Source organism: Schistocerca piceifrons, chromosome 3 (assembly GCF_021461385.2).
Source record: "Schistocerca piceifrons isolate TAMUIC-IGC-003096 chromosome 3, iqSchPice1.1, whole genome shotgun sequence".
In the NCBI taxonomy this organism is placed as follows: Eukaryota; Metazoa; Arthropoda; class Insecta; order Orthoptera; family Acrididae; genus Schistocerca; species Schistocerca piceifrons.
The window spans coordinates 701,443,356-701,461,947 of NC_060140.1; the positions used below are offsets into that span (position 1 = coordinate 701,443,356).

The window sequence follows — 18,592 nt, forward strand, 5'->3', positions numbered from 1 at the left end:
CCTGTACACGCCCTTTCACTTCTGCAATGTGTTGTTGTTGCAATATCTTCAAATGTTGGTGTGTTACTGCTCTCACTGACCATTTACCAAGTTCATCAATGAAACTGTCAAAGGCAACAGTTTTCTTAATTAGTTTATTTTCCTCCCATGTCGAATATGTAATTTCTGCAGAGTTATCTGCTACGTCTTCTGGGCCAAGTGTCTGTAAAGACAGTACTCCCTTTCCAGGTCAGTCACCACATTCTTGACACAAATAAGTCTCTCGCTTTACGTCACAGACTACTAATGACTTCACATGCCCAACCAAGGTGTCATATACCACGTGCTCCTGTAAGTTCTTCAAAATTACCACACAAAGTTCAAAATTCGCTCATACACACATAAACAGACATCTTTAGCTGGGTGTGGAACTACCCACTTAGGTCGTATTGCATAAAATTTTGATCTTTCGATATGTGAAAGTTGTATAGTTACTCTTATAAATTGCAAAAGTTTCTTTGATACTGCGAGTCATATACCTCTTCACTTCAACAACTTTTTGACCTTCAACTGTTACAGTTGTGGTGTCACCGCCAGACACCACACTTGCTAGGTGGTAGCTTTTAAATCGGCCGCGGTCCGCTAGTATACGTCGGACCCGCGTGTCGCCACTATCAGTGATTGCAGACCGAGCGCCGCCACACGGCAGGTCTAGAGAGATTTACAAGCACTCGCCCCAGTTGTACAGCCGACTTTGCTAGGAATGGTTCACTGAGAATTACGCTCTCATTTGCCGAGACGATAGTTAGCATAGCCTTCAGCTAAGTCAATTGCTACGACCTAGCAAGGCGCCATTTATCCTCTGCTATGTATCTAATGAAGCATGTACATCAACAAGACCAATGTTCAGCAATTGTGGATTAAAGTTAAGTATTACAGCAGCTACGTACTTTTCTTTATAGCATTCATTACGTATCCTGTTTCAGACCTCACGCCAGCCTGCGTGAGTTTAAGCGCGTGCCTTTCGGTTACCCGTCACTGTGGATTGGCTGTCTTGCCAGTCCACAACAACAGTTATAGTGTCTTTCTTGTTGGCACTCTGGCGAGAACAGTCCCATTTATCTTACAGATAAAATAACTGCACTATTTGAACTTGATCTGCTTCTACAGGATTACTATAATAGGGATTCGGTGTTCCAAACATTCCTTTTACACACCTCACATTTCTTGATTTGTCTACCATGCACGTTGATACTGATGGAATGTGGTTCAAAACTGTTTTCTATAGCTTTAATAATTTCTCTGCGATTTCTTGATGGATAGAGATTATGACTCGAATTCACTGACTACGGTTTCTTAACAGGACTAACACCTACCTCTGTAGTTGACTGATTCAGGGTATTTAATTCTTCCTCTGTTGATGCAAAATCTACATCATCAGCACCATGGGAGGTTTCACCTTGTTCAGATATTATTATTGTTGTTATGCTGTCAAAACATTTAGAACATAAAAAGTCTTCACTGGAAATATCTTCACTTTGAAATTTTGTTTGTCTTATATATCACTCTTTCAGAAGTCAGAAGTCATTTCAAACAGTCCTTTTCGCAAAACACACTGCAGCTGTGTCAACTGGCAAATTCCTCACGAAAACACAGAACTGACTGGATAGTCTCAGATTTCTTAGAAGCCTCTTCAGTGAACAAATTAATACTGAACTACTATATTGCAGAAACCTGCAGTGAACAACCACGACAAAGAAACTGACGAGAAACTACAACAAAAATATCTGCAATAATGAAAGTGAAAAGAATAACTGCAACAGAGAAAGTAGTAAGAAATAACTGCAACAAAGACAACAAAAATAACACTTGAAAGTTAAAAAATGATTTTCTAAAATAAACCCTGTCCATCGTAAAACTGGAAGCTCTCCTTTACAGAGAATATAGCACTACATGGTACTAACCAGCAGAAAACGATCTAACTTTCCTGCATTGGCATTTGTGAAAAAAAAAAAATTTTCTCTGAATTATAAGAGAAAATTCAAAAGGCGACAGTAAAAGACCTTTGACAGATATGAAGTGATACGGATTATGCCAATAAGAAGTCAAAATCTTTTGCTTTCATTTGGAAAAAAAAAAATCATGAAATAATCCACATTTCAATTCAGCTTTAAATCAGAGAGTAATTTTGTCCCATTATACTGCTTCTTATTTTATAAAAGAGAGGTTGTCTACCAGCGTCATTTCTTCTTCTTGTTCTTATTCTTCTTTTTTTGATGATCATATTTTACTGTAAAATAAATTCTGCACCTGCTAAATCCTCCTCTTCTCTCACAATATTGGCTGGTGAATTTGCTCCTAACTCGCAACTTTACAGCAATAATTAAATGGGTGCAACCTTGACAATTTATTAGACCCAGCTGCGATTTCACACGGCCGAATCCCTTGAATCCGTTGGCTGCCATTTGTTGGCTCCCGTTGGCCTACTGCGTAAGCGCCATCAAGACGCGTGGGGCGCACCAATGCGAATGCGGCCACAGATACTCATGCGCCAGAGACGCAGGTCGACGCCAGATACGTACGTATAAAATGAATCTTTGGCTATGTGGTCGATCTACACTGGGAAGTTGACGTATCATTATGAGCTACTCTGTGGTGGCTTCTTTGCCAATTTATTAAATGAAGTGCCAGAGTCCATGATTTGTCCAAGCTGAGTTCGCTATCTCCATCAATTTAATTCGTAGCAAAACGACTTTGGGCTGTTTTTTTCGATATTGTGGCTGGGAACGAACCTGGGATTCAAGACTATTACTGGCCAAAGACGCTGCTCCTAGATCATAGTGACGATGGTACGCTTAAAACACAAGTACTAAAATTTCATTTACAGCCTTCACTGATGCCAGACTACAGTTGAAAAAGAGGTTATGCAAACTTTTTTTCAAATTACATTTACTGGCTTAAATGATCTTTGTATCTGTATCCATCATTTGCTATAACAGGGGGTCATGTCCTATCAACAGTAGTGCTCGTTAGGACCATGATTTAGAGAAGGGGCATGTCCATATAAACAAATGCATAATTGACCTGTTCCATAAAAACAACCAGACATTATAAAGAAAATTCAACACCATGTATCTGCTGAACGGAAACCAATTTATAACAGTATCTGCAGTTGGACAGCACAGGATGGACAAGATAAACACAAAGCATCCCACCACTGTTTGCTTCGAAGTATTTTGCTTCTGGTTGTATTTTAGGTATATTATAGATGAACCTGTATGTTCATAATACATTCCCTTACTGCTATAATAAATATGAGTAATATAAACTTGCATAACACAATCCTCCCACTATAAACAAGACACTAGTTGCTTCATCAACATCATCAGGTTCGAAAAACACATTGAAACTCGTTTACTGACCACAGTCGACAGGTAAAGTATACTGTATAGTGTTTCACCTTGGGGTCAACTGGTATATGGTAACTCGACAACACCATGCTTAAACACTATGTGTAGTAAAACAGTTTTTTATGTCTTAAAAATTTTTATTTTTTGGCACATGACTTCTTTTCCAATTCACCAATTTAATTGTACCATGACCTGCTGAAAAGTGATTCGACCAATATATTTATTCTGTTCTCAACACCAGTTATGTCGTGCATGTTACTTGGTCGATTTTCCCTCTTCGCTGACGCAAGTTGCAAGATTCTGCCACTAGAGGACTCAAGTGTAGCGTGTAACACAGCGATGTGTAATGTAATTGTGTCAGTGCTTGAGAAACAGTGTGACATGTGTGTGGTAGATGCCTCGAATGTTCACTTCTTACATGAAACAGAGGGGACTGGACATCTGTCAACAATTTACTTTGCTTTTTGAGCGTGGGTTCATTAACATCATTGAGGCAGCTGAAGAAAGTTGGGTCCACCATTTATACCACGAAAACAGTGGAGTCCTGCCACAAAGGATCATGGACGCCAAATAACTTCAAGACCATATCATCAATAGGCAAAGATACACTCACAATGTTCTGGGATGTTCAAGGTGCGGTGCAATTAGATTTCATGCTCAAAGACACCACCATAAATTCTGCGAGGTACTAAGAGACCTTCAGAAAACTGGAACGACGAATTCTAAGACTTCGTCCATACATGGAGCATCCCGTCCATCACCAAGACAATGCTAGAACATGCATGAGTGCCGTGATATCTCCCACGACTCGACACGTTGGGTTCACCATCATTGATCATCCTCCATACAGTCCCGACTTGGCTCAATGACATTTTCATCTGGTTTCAAAATTTAAAGAACACCTAGGAGGACATCACTTTGATAGTGATGAATCAGTGGAAGCAGAGATGAGGTTGTGGCTCCGCCAACAAAATCAAATATTCTACAGTGACATTACGAACAAACTGGTATCTTGTTGGGAAAATATGTGTGTCCGTCGCCAGGATGACCACGCAGAAAAATAAATATGCAGACATGAAGAATAAAGAAGTAAAACGTTAATAAAGTTTATTTTATTTAAAAAGCTCTAATGGTTTTCATATAAAAAATTAGGAGGTATTACTTTTCAGCATGCAGGTCCCTCATAAGACACAAAGGACAAGAATGGAAAGCAGTACATGAGAAAGGAATGAGACAGGTGTTGTCATTTAATATATGTTCAAGATTATTATGCACACATTTGGTGTGGGTGTGTGTTTCGTAACATATAGTATTAATATCTGTTTACCAAAAATTTCTTTCTTTCTTCCAAGCCAGTTGGGGTTTTCTCGTTTGATCCATTCGCCTTTCACCATCAGTGCATTGATTCACATTGTTTCTTTCCAGATCCCAAAGACGGTGCTACGTTCTGTGAACCAGGGGCTGAACAACAGACAGGGTAAGTAGCTAACATCTAGATTGTGTGGTCATGGCTAGTGGTGAATACATTTTTTTTTTCTTGTGTCCCCTCAGCATGGTAACTGATCTCCACAGAGTGGCCAATAGGTTAGAGGCGCCATGTCACAGATTGGGCGGCCTCTCCCACCGGAGGTTCGAGTCCTCCCTTGGCATGGGTCTGTGTTGTTCTTAGTATAAGTTAGTTTAAGTGGTGTGTAAGTCTAGGGACCGATGACCTCAGCAGTTTGGTCCCTTAGGAATCCACACACATTTGAACATGGGAATTGAGTGTCTTGATTTTGAATGGTTGTGTTTCCTGCACAATCATTTCCACGTTAACTGCAACATGTCTCCTCTGTCGTTAAAGCAACAATTAAATGTAGACGATACCATTTCTTTACCTATATCAATGTTTTAAATTCATTATTCATTACACCCAGCATAGTACTGGGTAGAGTTTTCTATGTACCTAATGATTTTGATTTCTGTGTCTTCTTTTGATGGTATCTGTAATATAAAACAAAACTTTTCAGTATTAGCCTTCAGTAAGTAATGCAAAGACTCCTCTGAAAGATTATCCCAGAACATCAGTGTCTGTGTTAATTCACTTAACACACCCTGTCTGATGACAAATGCTATCAAACATGATATGTTGCAAAAAAGTTTCATACAAACTAATTTCCTAAATTTGAAAGTACAAACTAGTCCCTACATGAACAGTTTCTTAACTTTCATTATTTTTTAGCAGAATTTAGTTATCATTTCACAGGAAGCCACAGATATTTTAAGCCAATGATGGACATGGAGAGAAAGACTGACAAACTTAGCTATGAGTAGGTAAATCACGTAAAACGTGAATTGTGGAGCATTTAGACAACTACTGTAATGACACCTCACTATACATCACTTTCAAACTCATACATTCACTTAGTTCATCACTTAGTACATCACTGGTTTTACATTTGAAAAAATCTAATATGAGACACAAACTCATATGTAATGTGCAAACCTGGTGCACAAGACAATCATTATAACCTAACACAAAAATACATGGCTGATACATCCGCAAAGTTTTGAAGTCCCTTTTCTGATTCGGAATTCTGGAGTCGTATGTCATACATATACATAATATAGTTTCAGAGATCTAGAAACATCTATGTATGGCGTAGGTACACAGTTTTTTAATATAATGTTGGCCAAGAATTCAACTCTGCACTTTGCACTGACTAGGTATCTACATCAGTAGATCTAAAATGGGGTACGAGCTATCTTACCAATAATGACCAAAATCCCTTCGAAACCAAAATTTCTTCGAAATATCATGATATTAATCATTTTTTGTTACCCTCCAGTTTAGATCTGCTAACATAATTAGTAGAAAATAAGGAAAATCTAGGAAAATGAAGGGAAATAATACCATTTGCTCTTACATTTTCTAGTATTTTACCTGTATTTCCCTATATTTCAGTATCACTTAAAATTTTTTGCTTAAAAAGCCAACATTTCAAATTTTTACAGGAAATGAAAAAAGCTATCTCATTTTATCAAAATCAAGAAAGTCAAAAAAATTTCCTAAATTTTTCAAACTATAAACTCGGGGTCTTGGAATTCATTAGCATTACTTTAATGAAGTTTTTCCGTTCCTTTGAGTCTCAGCTTCCACATTAACTACTTGTCAGTTTCAAATATCTGTGTGACAAAATGATTTTAAATTTATTATTGAGCTCCATACAAAGTTTCTCTCCATATCTAGTGTTCAAGTATCCACATCCAGTAATATTATATTCAACGTTTTACTTCTAGGTTATTTATTTTTTTAACGGATTAGAAATGCTTGTGTTGTTGTAGTTCTTCAGTAGTACATGCATTTATATTCAAAAAGTATTCAAAAAGTATTTATATTCAAAAATTAAACAGTAAATTTATTCAAAGTATCACATACCACGCTCTTAAAAAACTTAAGTGTTAGATTTTATGTTATAAACAGTCTCCAAAAACAACAAAAAAGATCTATAAATATTTATGTGGTTGAAGCGTTAGCAAAAAGGTACAATATAATTATGAAATATATTCTACACTTTTTAAAGATGAAGAAGAAAAGTTTCCAACTTCTGATGAGGAAGTTCAAGATTATGGTGATGATGAATATAGCGAATATGAAGAATATAATGATGATGGAGAATATAGTGATTATGAAGATTATGATGGTGATGAGGAATATGCTGATGATGAAGAAGATCACAATAATGACAAAATTTAAATCTATAATTTATTTGATTAGAGACATTTTGGCCAGAGAATGTATATACAGTGATGTATCTATTTTATTTTACAAAAACACGTTTTATTATCAAGTTGACTTCACTCTTTTTTATTAACCTCAACTGAATACGTTTTATCTCTTAACACTTTGTATTAAATTCACAGTTCTGTATTGGTCAGTGTTATTAAACAAACAACCTTTTTAATCTACTAAGCTTTTTGTTCTTGCAATACATTTATTTACTCCTGATCTTTCTCCACATGGTCACCATCCTTATAGACATACAATTTTGCTCTTAAACCACAAAATTCTTCCATTGTCTTTCTACTGCACTCATCCATCATCTTACCTAGAACTTTCTTGATTGTTTGTGGAAAGTTATATATATTTTCTGTTGGTAGTCACTTGTATCAAAGTGATCAATCATTGATTTCATGTCTTCACAGAAACCTCCAGTTTCCATATGGTAAATGTAGCTCTCCATATCTAGATATCAAAGGGAACAGTTACCTTCCCTATTGTTACCTTTTTTCCCTCCCAATCCATGTTAGAGCATGCCAGTTGTGTGCGTGCCAAGACATCTCATGTACATGCTGTTTACTTGCTTTGTTCAATGTTTGTAAGGATTCATTGAAAGCGCACTGGCCTGAAGTTAGTATTTCATTGATTAGGTGATTATCATATAAAGATTTTGTAATAGATAGTGCGAGGGGTCACTCAAGCAATCAAGTGTGCAAGTAACTAATTACCATGCTCTAACATGATATACATTCTCTATCTTTGTTAATTTTCATTCCCACCAGATTATCATGACTTCACTTTTAGTAACATTGTCCTCTACACAGGATGTGGGTGTTATGATGAGTCACTGAACCCATGAAATTAAATTCATATGACATTTTTATTATTTACCCAGAAACTTTACAAATGTTATAATTGCAATTAACAAAGCAAATATGAATAAATTCTATCTCATCTAGCACTGAAGGTGCCCATATTATCAGAAACCTATTCAACACTATCTCGTACTGGAAATGCTTATACTATCATAAATCCGATCTCGTTTATAATATTGTGCAATGGGAAAGGGGAGGGGTATACATGGCTCCATGTGTTGTTACTTGGACAGAATCGTTATGAATTAATGAACTGTATTTCGGTTCGACAATGGCCACTCTCTCCATTACTTCTCAGCATCGTTCCCTCAGTCAGAATTATACCACAGATTCTTGGTGGGAAACTGGGGGAAACAAAGCAGCTGCAAACATCTCTCATGTACACAAAAAACCAATTTCTTTAGAAATAAAACGTCCTATGAAATTTGGCACATGCAAATTAACCATTTTACATCGCATGTAAGCATTCTCACCTTAACTACTTTCAAGAACAAACTGGTATGTTGCTGGCAGTGCAACTAGACACCACGTGGGTGATCGACACCAACGGGCTGTTTTTTTTTTTTTTTACACACCTCAAGGTTCATTCCTGTTTTTAATATATACACATATTCACACACAAACATATTATTTACAAGTTAGTTAGGACGTGGAGCCTCATCCAGATTGCTGCTTGAAAATGGGGGTAATCATGAATCAAAAGATCCGAGGACTAAATTTATGAATTTGCCAATAAATTACGTCATACACTTAGAGACTTAAGTAACTCACACAAAACACATGCATATGCTAGCAGGTTTCACACGTAATCATCGTCTAAATCTTTCATCAGCAATTACGACCATGTGTTTAGCTGACTAGGTGTCGTGAGGCCCCATGTCACATTAGCAAGACCAGAGAGAAATTTACAATTGCAAAACGCTACTGCTAAAAGTGGAATTACATGATTTTTGATACTTTTGTTGGTTGGTTGGTTGTTTGGGGAAGGAGACCAGACAGCATGGTCATAGGTCTCATCAGATTAGGGAAGGATGTGGAAGGAGGTCTGCCGTGCCCTTTCAGAGGAACCATCCCGGCATTTGCCTGGAGTGATTTAGGGAAATCACAGAAAACCTAAATCAGGATGGCCAGACGCGGGATTGAACCATCGTCCTCCCGAATGTGAATCCAGTGTGTAACCAGTGCGCCACCTTGCTTGGTACTTTTGTTGCTCTCATGTGCTGAAGGCACTAACTGATTGCGTTACTACAAATGGATAACGTGACCCCCTCCCCCATGCTCACTTCTGGAAAAGAAACCCTAACGGAAAATTTTAATTTTACAGGCAAAATTTCTCAAAATATTAATGGTCATAACGACATGCTAACCACTTCCACCCTGAAAAAGAGCAGATTAATAACAATATAATAAATTATACCTCATCCCACAACGAATATGGTGCCAAAGGTGGAGATCACCCTCGATTCCGTCTATTCAGTTCCAAAGCTTGCCCCTGAGTGACCCTGTCATGGTGGCCCTCACTGGTCGTTCTCCTCCACCTTGGAGAGGAGGGGAACCTGTTACCAACTCTGAACTACCTCTGGCAAACAGGTGCATTGTTACTGCCTTTACCTCAAATTTATGTTGGCACTAACTAACCTACAGAGTCTACCAGCAGATGAACTCTTAGCACAAACTCAAAGTTAATTAACCCAAGGCAACATAGAGGGATTAATGAAAGGAACTGCATTTATGTAATTCTGAAATAAATAAACAGGTAGTCCATTTCTTCACTCGACATATAACATTTCTTAAATTTGGAAAAATGATAAACTTATCTCAAACATCTGTAGTATTCAGTATCATATGATGGAACAAGCTAATTATAGTGAGTTGGGACAAGCTGTTCCCTCTCAAAATTTCAGTATTTTCTCCATTATTTTTGTTCCATCACTCTATTGTAGAAACCATACATCAGTTCTTCAGACATATCAAGTATGCCCATACCAATATTAATTGGTCTGTTGGACAGAACTTTTGTCCTATACATTAGGTTTTCATTAAATATCTTTCTTTGTTTAGAAATTGGCTTTGCTGTAAGTTCTTCATGCTTGTTTGCATATATTACCAATTTTATGTTCACTCTGTTTCTTACGTTTTCAATTGTTTTTCCAAACTACGAGATGTTCATGAACTTGCAAAAACAATCTTTCCCAAAGTCATTCTTTGCCTTAGCCCCCATTTGTTTGTTCAAGACTATAAATTTTTACAACCAGTCAGATTTATTAAATTTTAAAGTTGTGTAATTTTGTTGTCTTAATACCGAGAGACAGGTATTGTTTAAGATTTCTATAGTAAACTTCATAGTTGTGTTTGTTAATCAAAGTAGTCAACAACCTGCTTTCTTTAGTCCCAGGCACAGTTTTATTTCCAGGAGCAAGTGGTAAACTTTATGCAAGTCAAGCAGTTCTCTTGTTTATTCTAATTCAGCTTTAAACACATTGACAGATAAGGAATCACAACGCAAACGTAATTAATATAAAGTGATGAAATGTCGGGAATACATTTGTCTAGGTAACATATTTAAATGATTAACTTTGAAAAGGCACAAATTAATGTAAGTGCAAGAAAAGCCATTGCAAATATGAAATGCTGGTACCTTAATAACCATTGTTTCCGTCAGAATCTTGAATGCAAGCATGCAAACGAGTAATCATTGTGTTGTACAGCTGCTGGTTGTCAGTTTATGTGATGGAGATCCATGACTGTTGCACATGATCGATCAATACGCTAATGATAATGCGGGTTGTGGATGCTGCTCCAGTTTCATCCAATGATGTCTCATAAAAGTTTGATTGGAGACAGATTTGATGATCGAGGAGGCCAAGGCAATATGTCGACACTCTGTGGAGCATGTTGCAATACAATGGTGGTATGTAGGCGAGTGTTATCCTCTTGGAAAACACCTGCTGTAATGCTGTTCATGAATGGCAGCATCACAGGTCGAATCACCAATTTTTCAGTCAGGGTGCATGGGATAACCATGAGAGTTCTCCTGCTGTCACACGAAATCACACCCCATACCACAACTCCAAGTGTAAGTCCAGTTAGCCTAGCATACAAGTACACTGGTTGTAGGCCTTTAACTGGCATCCTTCTAACCAACACACAGCTACATTGGCACCAACGCAGAACCAGCTTTCATCAGAAAACGCTGACACCACTGAAGTCACAAATGGCCGTGGTTTGCGGTCAGTGGAGTGCATGCTACAATGCATCTGGTTAGTAGCTGTCCTTGAAGTAAGTGCTTTGTAACAGTTCGTTGTATCACTGTAGTGAAGATGCAGTACAGTGGGCCAGAGCCATATGTCAAACACAACTGTATTCCCTCTCGGTAGTGCACTGTAGTCACCAGGAGCATAGTCATCTTTGGACTGTATATCCTCTTTACCATTGCTTCTAGCTATCATTCACAGTAGCTGCATTCCTACCAAGTCTTCCTCTAGTATTGCAGAAGGAGCATCCAGCTTCTCACAACCCTATTACATCAACTGGTTCAAACACAGTTACAATGGCATGTTCGTCGTCTTAAAGGCATTATTGACTACAGTGATTATTTAGAGCAAACCTTATTTGCATCCTCATAGCGGTGCTATGAGCACCACTCATATGGGAGTGGTGAAAAATTTGAGTAGATATCATCTTTCACAGGTAGAAACAGACGTGTGAGCTTCTGTTTATGTCACACAACTCGCTCTTGGTGCTGCAATTTTTTTTTCTGTCACTGTGTATACCCAACTAAAGCAGTGTACAAAATTTCACTCGTCTCTTTAGTACTGAACGAAGTTGGATTATCCCATCCAAGCCCAACATAAGGCAAATATTGACTCAAAGCATAACTATTTGTATATTTTCTGGCACGTCAGTGTATGATGAACCTCTCAGTATACATATCAGTTAATTGCTAGTTGTAAAACAATTATTCTGTTTAATTTATTTAGTTGATTTCTCGAATTGACAGGTTCTACTCTTCATAGTCGTAATTTCCTCCATTTACATAAGGAAAAAAATTGATAAAGAGTAAGCAAAATTTATGTAGTTCTAGTTTTTGAATTGCATTTTGTAATATATTTATTATCTCTGGAATTAATGCTGATGGTTATTAAACTTTATGCAAAATAGCGATAAATAGGTTGTACCAACTCTAATTACCTATTTTGTGAATTCATATGAAGTACCTTCCCTGAAAAAATACAAAAAAACCATTAATGCAACTGAACACTGAACTTATTCCTGTAGGCAAACCCGTAAATAGTCTGTTTATAAGTCCACTTACATCTCTTTTAAACTTGCATTCCTCCAACTTTCTATGACACAATTCATTAATGGAGGAAAATGTTATTCCTGAACATTTGTCAACTACACTATTTAATTTAAAACCATAACGTAATCCCATTCTAGACAGCGGCTCTGATTATCCTGTAATTTATTGTAATGTGTGTAAACATGCCACATATATCATGTTGCCGACAAATAAAATATCGACACAACTAGGTCATTCATTCACTCCCTTCATTCTACATAAATCTTGTGAAAAGAATTTTACCAGTTATTAAGTAGCTGTTGTTTTAGTTTGTGTCTGCGACTATCCATCCCACTTCTTAGAAAAATTATATAAAATTCCATATACAAATAATAAGTGATTGAACTGTTTACTTTCCCATATTGACTCAAATGGTTCATTTGGTGTAGAAGAAACAAAGGAAGTAGTTTTTATCATAGACAGCTGTGTTGGCGGTACAGACACTGAACAATGCAATCTCTGAATAGCATCATCATCATACTGATACAATTGTAAATTTAAACCATTGTTATAAAGAAGCATTATTGATCCATACACATCTGTGTGTTCTAGACCTAACACATGACCAATCTCATGCACTAATACTTCAAATACATGTTTTTGGTAATTTGGCATGTTATCATCAGTCTCCAGGATCACACCTAATCATCATCTATGTTTATTTCTACTGGATCTTTATTCATAGTGGGATAATACATATGACCTAACAGAATATCTTTCTCATCTAGTTATCTTGGTCATGGTTGATCATATATTTCATACATTATTTCATACATTATATTGTTTTTTGTATGAAAGATTGTGATAAATTTTGATATTTTGAAACGCTCTCTCGGTGAACTTCGTGTTTTTGTGCACATGATATACTCTTCCAGTTTATTTCGTGTATTATATAAACTAAATCACAGAATTGTTGTTTTCAATTTTTACTTCTTTTCATTTAGCTTTTAGTCATTTACAGCATAATTCGTTAGCTCATCATTATTGTTGTCATTATTCATAAAATCAGTAAGTTATTTCTTTCCTATTTTAGAATATCCATTAGTATCTAGTTCTTTTGGTTGAGATTTTACTTCTTCTACAATACTGTTCTTCAGATATTCAATACTGTTACTGCTGTTACTAATAAGGAAAATAATTTCTTCTTTTCTTAGTTTAGAATATCCTTTAATTTTAGAGATTCTAAATTTTCCATTTATAAGATTTTCTTTTGAATAAGAAAAAGAAAAACAAGCTACAGACACTGTGAAGCCATTGTCTGAAAATGTTAGACAAAATGAAAATTGTATATAAAATTTGCATTCAAGAAATAAGCCGGTTCCAAGTACATCCAGTGTAACTTGTAGTTTAAAAATATTGGAAGCACCTTTAATGAGTACATTTGAATTGATTAACCATAGAAATTATCCACTAAATTTATTCACTTGGCTCAAATTGTTTGTTTACTCCCTCCAAACAGAGAAATGTATTGATCATGAACGATATTCTGTCATTTTATGTTTTTGTGATGTGCCAGCTGTTTTGCACTCTAGATTGTGTCAAAACATAGAAGACGTTATGCTGAATTTCATAAAACAAATAAGAAACATGGTAACCACTTTCTTTAGAATATGAATACATTAAAAATGAAATGAAAATTTTAAGACATTGTTCAAAACACCTTTTTCAAAAGAAAAGAATTTTACTAACAGTTGATGATTGTAAGGAGCCAGTTACGATATTCAGTACATAACAGAGCAAAGAAGTGAAAATATATTATTAGACTTTAGAAAAAATATTGAGTATCTGAAGTATACTGCAATTGTCGAAAAAAGTATGTCTCAAGAAAATATTGAACAACAAGCTAAAAAATTAGATGAAAGAGAGAATGAGTGTTTAAAAGTTAAAAATATAGTTTTGATGTAGTAAGCAGGAAGAAAGAACAAATTATTTACATATACCAAGAAAAGGTATTTCAAAGTTGGTGATGTGCTATGTAAATGTCAACATACAATAGTCAGAAACCTAATAAAAATGAACTATTTTATATTAGAACCTATAAATGTAAAGAATATAAATTAGTAAAACACATGCTTAATACTTATCTAGGTGTACACAGAGTAGATAAAAGTAAAGAAATGTACAATATCCCCTTCGCTAGTTACATTATTTTGTTGAGAAAGTACTTGCACAAAGTAAAAATTTTGTTGATGAAATAAATAACAAGAGAGAAATGTTTGTGATGAAATTTTGACTGAGTTTCTTATAGAATTTGGACAAATTTTAATTGAGGAAGAACTAAATTCAAAAGCTATTGCATTAGATGACTTATCTAGAGATACCCTAGCTCCAGTTATTTGTGAAATCTATGAAGACTATCCTGATAAACATGCTATGATTAGAAAAAATTAATTTACCTCATAGAGTCAAGGAGCTATAAAGAAAATAATGAAGTGGATATGGAACAAAGCAGAGAATATTATCAGGTATATAAATCCAAATACATTTCTTATGTATTTCGAATAGAAAAATTTTTATTCCGTTTTTATGACACCAGATACAATGCCTATTTCATCAAAATTCAGATGAATAGATGATACAAAGTCTCATCAGGAATACATAAGTATAGAAAAAATTAAGGGAAAATTTTTCCATTTGAATCTGTTCATTTATATAATAAAAATTATACATGTAAATGAAGCAAATTCTATATATACAAAACAGCAAAAGCTTGTTCAAAGAAATATAAAAGGGTTGTGATAATTGATGACAAAAACAGTGTAACTTCATTTAATATTTATCAGTGAATCTGATATTTAAATCAAATATGCCTCTTGTTGAAAAGTTTAGAAAATGGGTAACAAAAGGAGTTTCACCATCTATTAGGAAATATGGGGAATATAAATTACTAAAAAACTTAAAATTTAGGATGAAAGGTTGAAGATTTAGAAACAAAAAAATTACTTTGTCTGAACTAAAGAGAAAAAGAGAAGTACTTGTAATCTTAAAAAATGACTTTGTAGAACAGTGTAATAGATGAAATAACAGTATAAGTGTATCCAAATGCTGTACACCAACTGGAAATATCGATATGAGGAATTTGTTTGTTATTTTACAATCATTTGATAATGAATTTGAGTGTGTTTACTATGTAATTGGGTACCAAGTAAGAAAGCTTGAAGCACAGTTATATGAACTTGGAGGAAGACTGCTTCAGTTATCACAGGCACCCAAATTGTGACCAATAACAGAAATGGAATGTAGTCCAAGTACAAACTGTATATACAATTGATTGAAAGTGCAATTGCATCACAATGTTAATTTTTCCAGAACTTATTTTATGTTATGTAATTGGTACACAGAGCAACAACTTTAACAAGGTGTAAGAAATCTCTTATAGAATAAAGTGTGAAAGCTAAAACAGTCAACATTGTGTTTTCTCTTTATTTATGCAGCTATTGTGTAATTTATTGAAACCTAACCATTTAACATATACTTGATCGCCTTTGTTTCTTAAAACTTTCTCAACAACCTATACATCAAGATAATTAGTTTCCTTTAGGCTATGCTTACACAAATTTCCTTTCATGTCCTTGCCATCGAAAGCTCTTAACTTGTACATAACTGGGTAAGAAAGGTCAACACTTTCAATTTCAAAATGTGTCCTGACTGATTGGTTGTGTATCCTTTTCAAGTATTCCCTTATGTTTAATAATTCTAACTTTGTGACCCACTTTATACTTGGGTTTAGTATCTTCATTGTCTGCCACATAAACAGTTTACAGTAAGTCAACCTCATTTTCTTCAATTACATCTTTTGGCTCCATTTTTATTGTTGAATGTTTTGTGTTGCACTCATCAGCTAGTTTTGAAACAAAATCTTTCCATTCCAGTTTCCTTGAAGAACACATCTTTCCTCATCCCTTCCTTCGATGTTCTGTTTAATATTTCAACAACAGATGGTTTCAGTTCTGTAAAAACTGAGTAATCATTATTGTAGTGTGTCTTCATCATTTCTTGAAATTCTTTAATATAGAATTCCTTACAGTTCTCTGTTTGTAGATTTCTTGGAGCTCCCTCAAACAAAATTTTTTCAGGCTCTCCTGAAACATTTTTATCAGTTTTATCTTTAACTGGATTAGGCCAAGCAAATTTTAAAAACACATCATTAAGTCCTTTATTTATTTTTGAAATTTCATTCAGATTTTCACTATCTGTTTCTACTAGATCTGCTTGCCAAAAATGATGTGTAACAGGTAATACACGTTACTAGTTTTAAAATTTTTTCTCATTGGTTTACATAAATCATTAATAATTTCTTCATGAATATTTATAAATTTTTCATTTACACATTTTCAAATAATTTACTGTTTTTAGTTTTATATGTTCTGTAAACAGCAATCCTCTATCTTGCACTTTTGTTTATTACTCATTGAGGATGACATGTTTCAGTAAATTTTCTACACTTCAAACATCAAACATGGTTATCCATTTACATAGGATTAAAATTTAGTTATAATTCTAATATAACATTTTCATCTGATTCTGACATCAGTTCACCAATCATGAGCAACTTGCCTGAAACAGGTATAGTTGTAACTAATTGATATAGAGACATAAGCAGTTTATCTTTCCTTTTCATTTCAAGTGATGGACTATTCTGGTGAGTGGGATACAAAACTTGTAGTGCCTCAACATTATATCTCCTTATCTCTATCTTGAAATCTGTACGTGACATGTAACCATTTACTTTGGCTCCAAATATAAAAATTCACTTGACTTTTACATCATACTCATATGCGTCTTTTAATATTTCATTAAAAACAGCAAAATGAAATTTCAGTTCCTCTATGTCACACACTCTCTTTTGAAGATAAGTTTATGGGCTTATGTATGGTGGTGTTACATCACCATTTGAGAAATAATCTTTAAAAGCTTTTTCTGTCTCCTTTTTAGTAAAGTAGCTACTCAGAGATGTTAGAATATTTGTACATTCAGTTTTTGTAGCAAATCATTTGATTCATCCTGTACATGTTGTGTAGTAACTGCATCATAAGAATGAATAGGATGTTTTAAATCTAGTAGTCTTAAAATCGATGTAATAATAAGAATAATGAGTTTTGTTGTCATTTGGCCATTACAGCAATAGACAACATCACACATATTACACAATACAATTTATAATTCAAAAGAAATAACAGTATGGTTGTTACTGTTACAATATTTTATTAACTCTTAGCTATTAACTTTCAACTATTTTAACATATTAGATTATTCCTTATGGAGTTAATTAATTGTATTTTACTAAAAATATTTCTTAACAAAAAACTTATAACACCTAGACCAATATTTTCCTATTACAACCAAAGTAAACTAACTAGTTTAAGCAGCTATCTGCAACCATTTTCAGACTATTCAAAATGCAAAATAGTAGTGAATACACACTGGAAAGTATAATTAGCTGCAGCCTTGCAATTACATACACTCGTAAATTTCGAGACAATGACAGTACATAGTTTCAAAACATTACTGTGAACAAGTCATGTTGTAGACCATAACCTCGCAGGATGATGGTAATAAAGGGAAATGGCAGTTGCATGAATAAAAGTAGTGTCAAAGGCTTATTATTTGCGTTATTATAGCAACTGGCCATTTTCCTTCATTACTGTCATTCTGTGAGATTATTGTCTACAACCTGATTTATAGTGACCTTTTTACTAGCGCACAGTGATCTTTTTAAACTACTTACTGCCATCATCTTGGTATTTATGAATGCTTGTCATTGTATGACTTCATCTAATGGCGCATACCAATGCATATTCACTGCTTTTTCCCATTCTGAAAGATTTTGAGATGTTCATTGTTAGCAACCAAAACTAATTATAGTATTTTAATTCTAATAGCAAAATTTCAGTCTAGGTTTAAATGTTATTTACTCTAAAATATTTATATTTAATAAACCACATTAAGACTGCCTCACCTGTCAGACAATGTCAAGCTTCATTAGTTATTTATGCCATGCCTTACCTCTGTCTCGATTCCACAGTATCACTGTTGCAGTCAAACATGAGGATGCAGTTGTTGAAAGCATTCACAGATGAGTCTGCTTGTAACGAACTTAATATGATGCTTTTTTAACATATTTTACAAGTTTCATTAACCAAATTTAGTGACTTAAACTTTGAAGTTATGCTGTTTAAACAGTGTATTATTGTTTCTTAAAGGTTAAAATGATTCATAATAATTT

General features: G+C 34.7%; 1 protein-coding gene across 3 annotated transcripts in view; it reads left to right on the forward strand.

Annotated features, from left to right (window-relative positions):
• The window catches only part of LOC124790003, a 141,572-nt gene that overhangs the window by 58,819 nt on the left and 64,161 nt on the right, over positions 1-18,592 (forward strand). For 2 of the 3 annotated variants that reach the window (XM_047257544.1, XM_047257546.1), the window contains exon 4: positions 4,815-4,866. In XM_047257544.1, the coding sequence (XP_047113500.1) occupies positions 4,815-4,866 (52 nt within the window). Of the gene's footprint in view, positions 1-4,814; positions 4,867-6,952; positions 7,204-18,592 lie in introns of those variants that run through there. The other variant, XM_047257545.1, reaches the window with a different exon arrangement.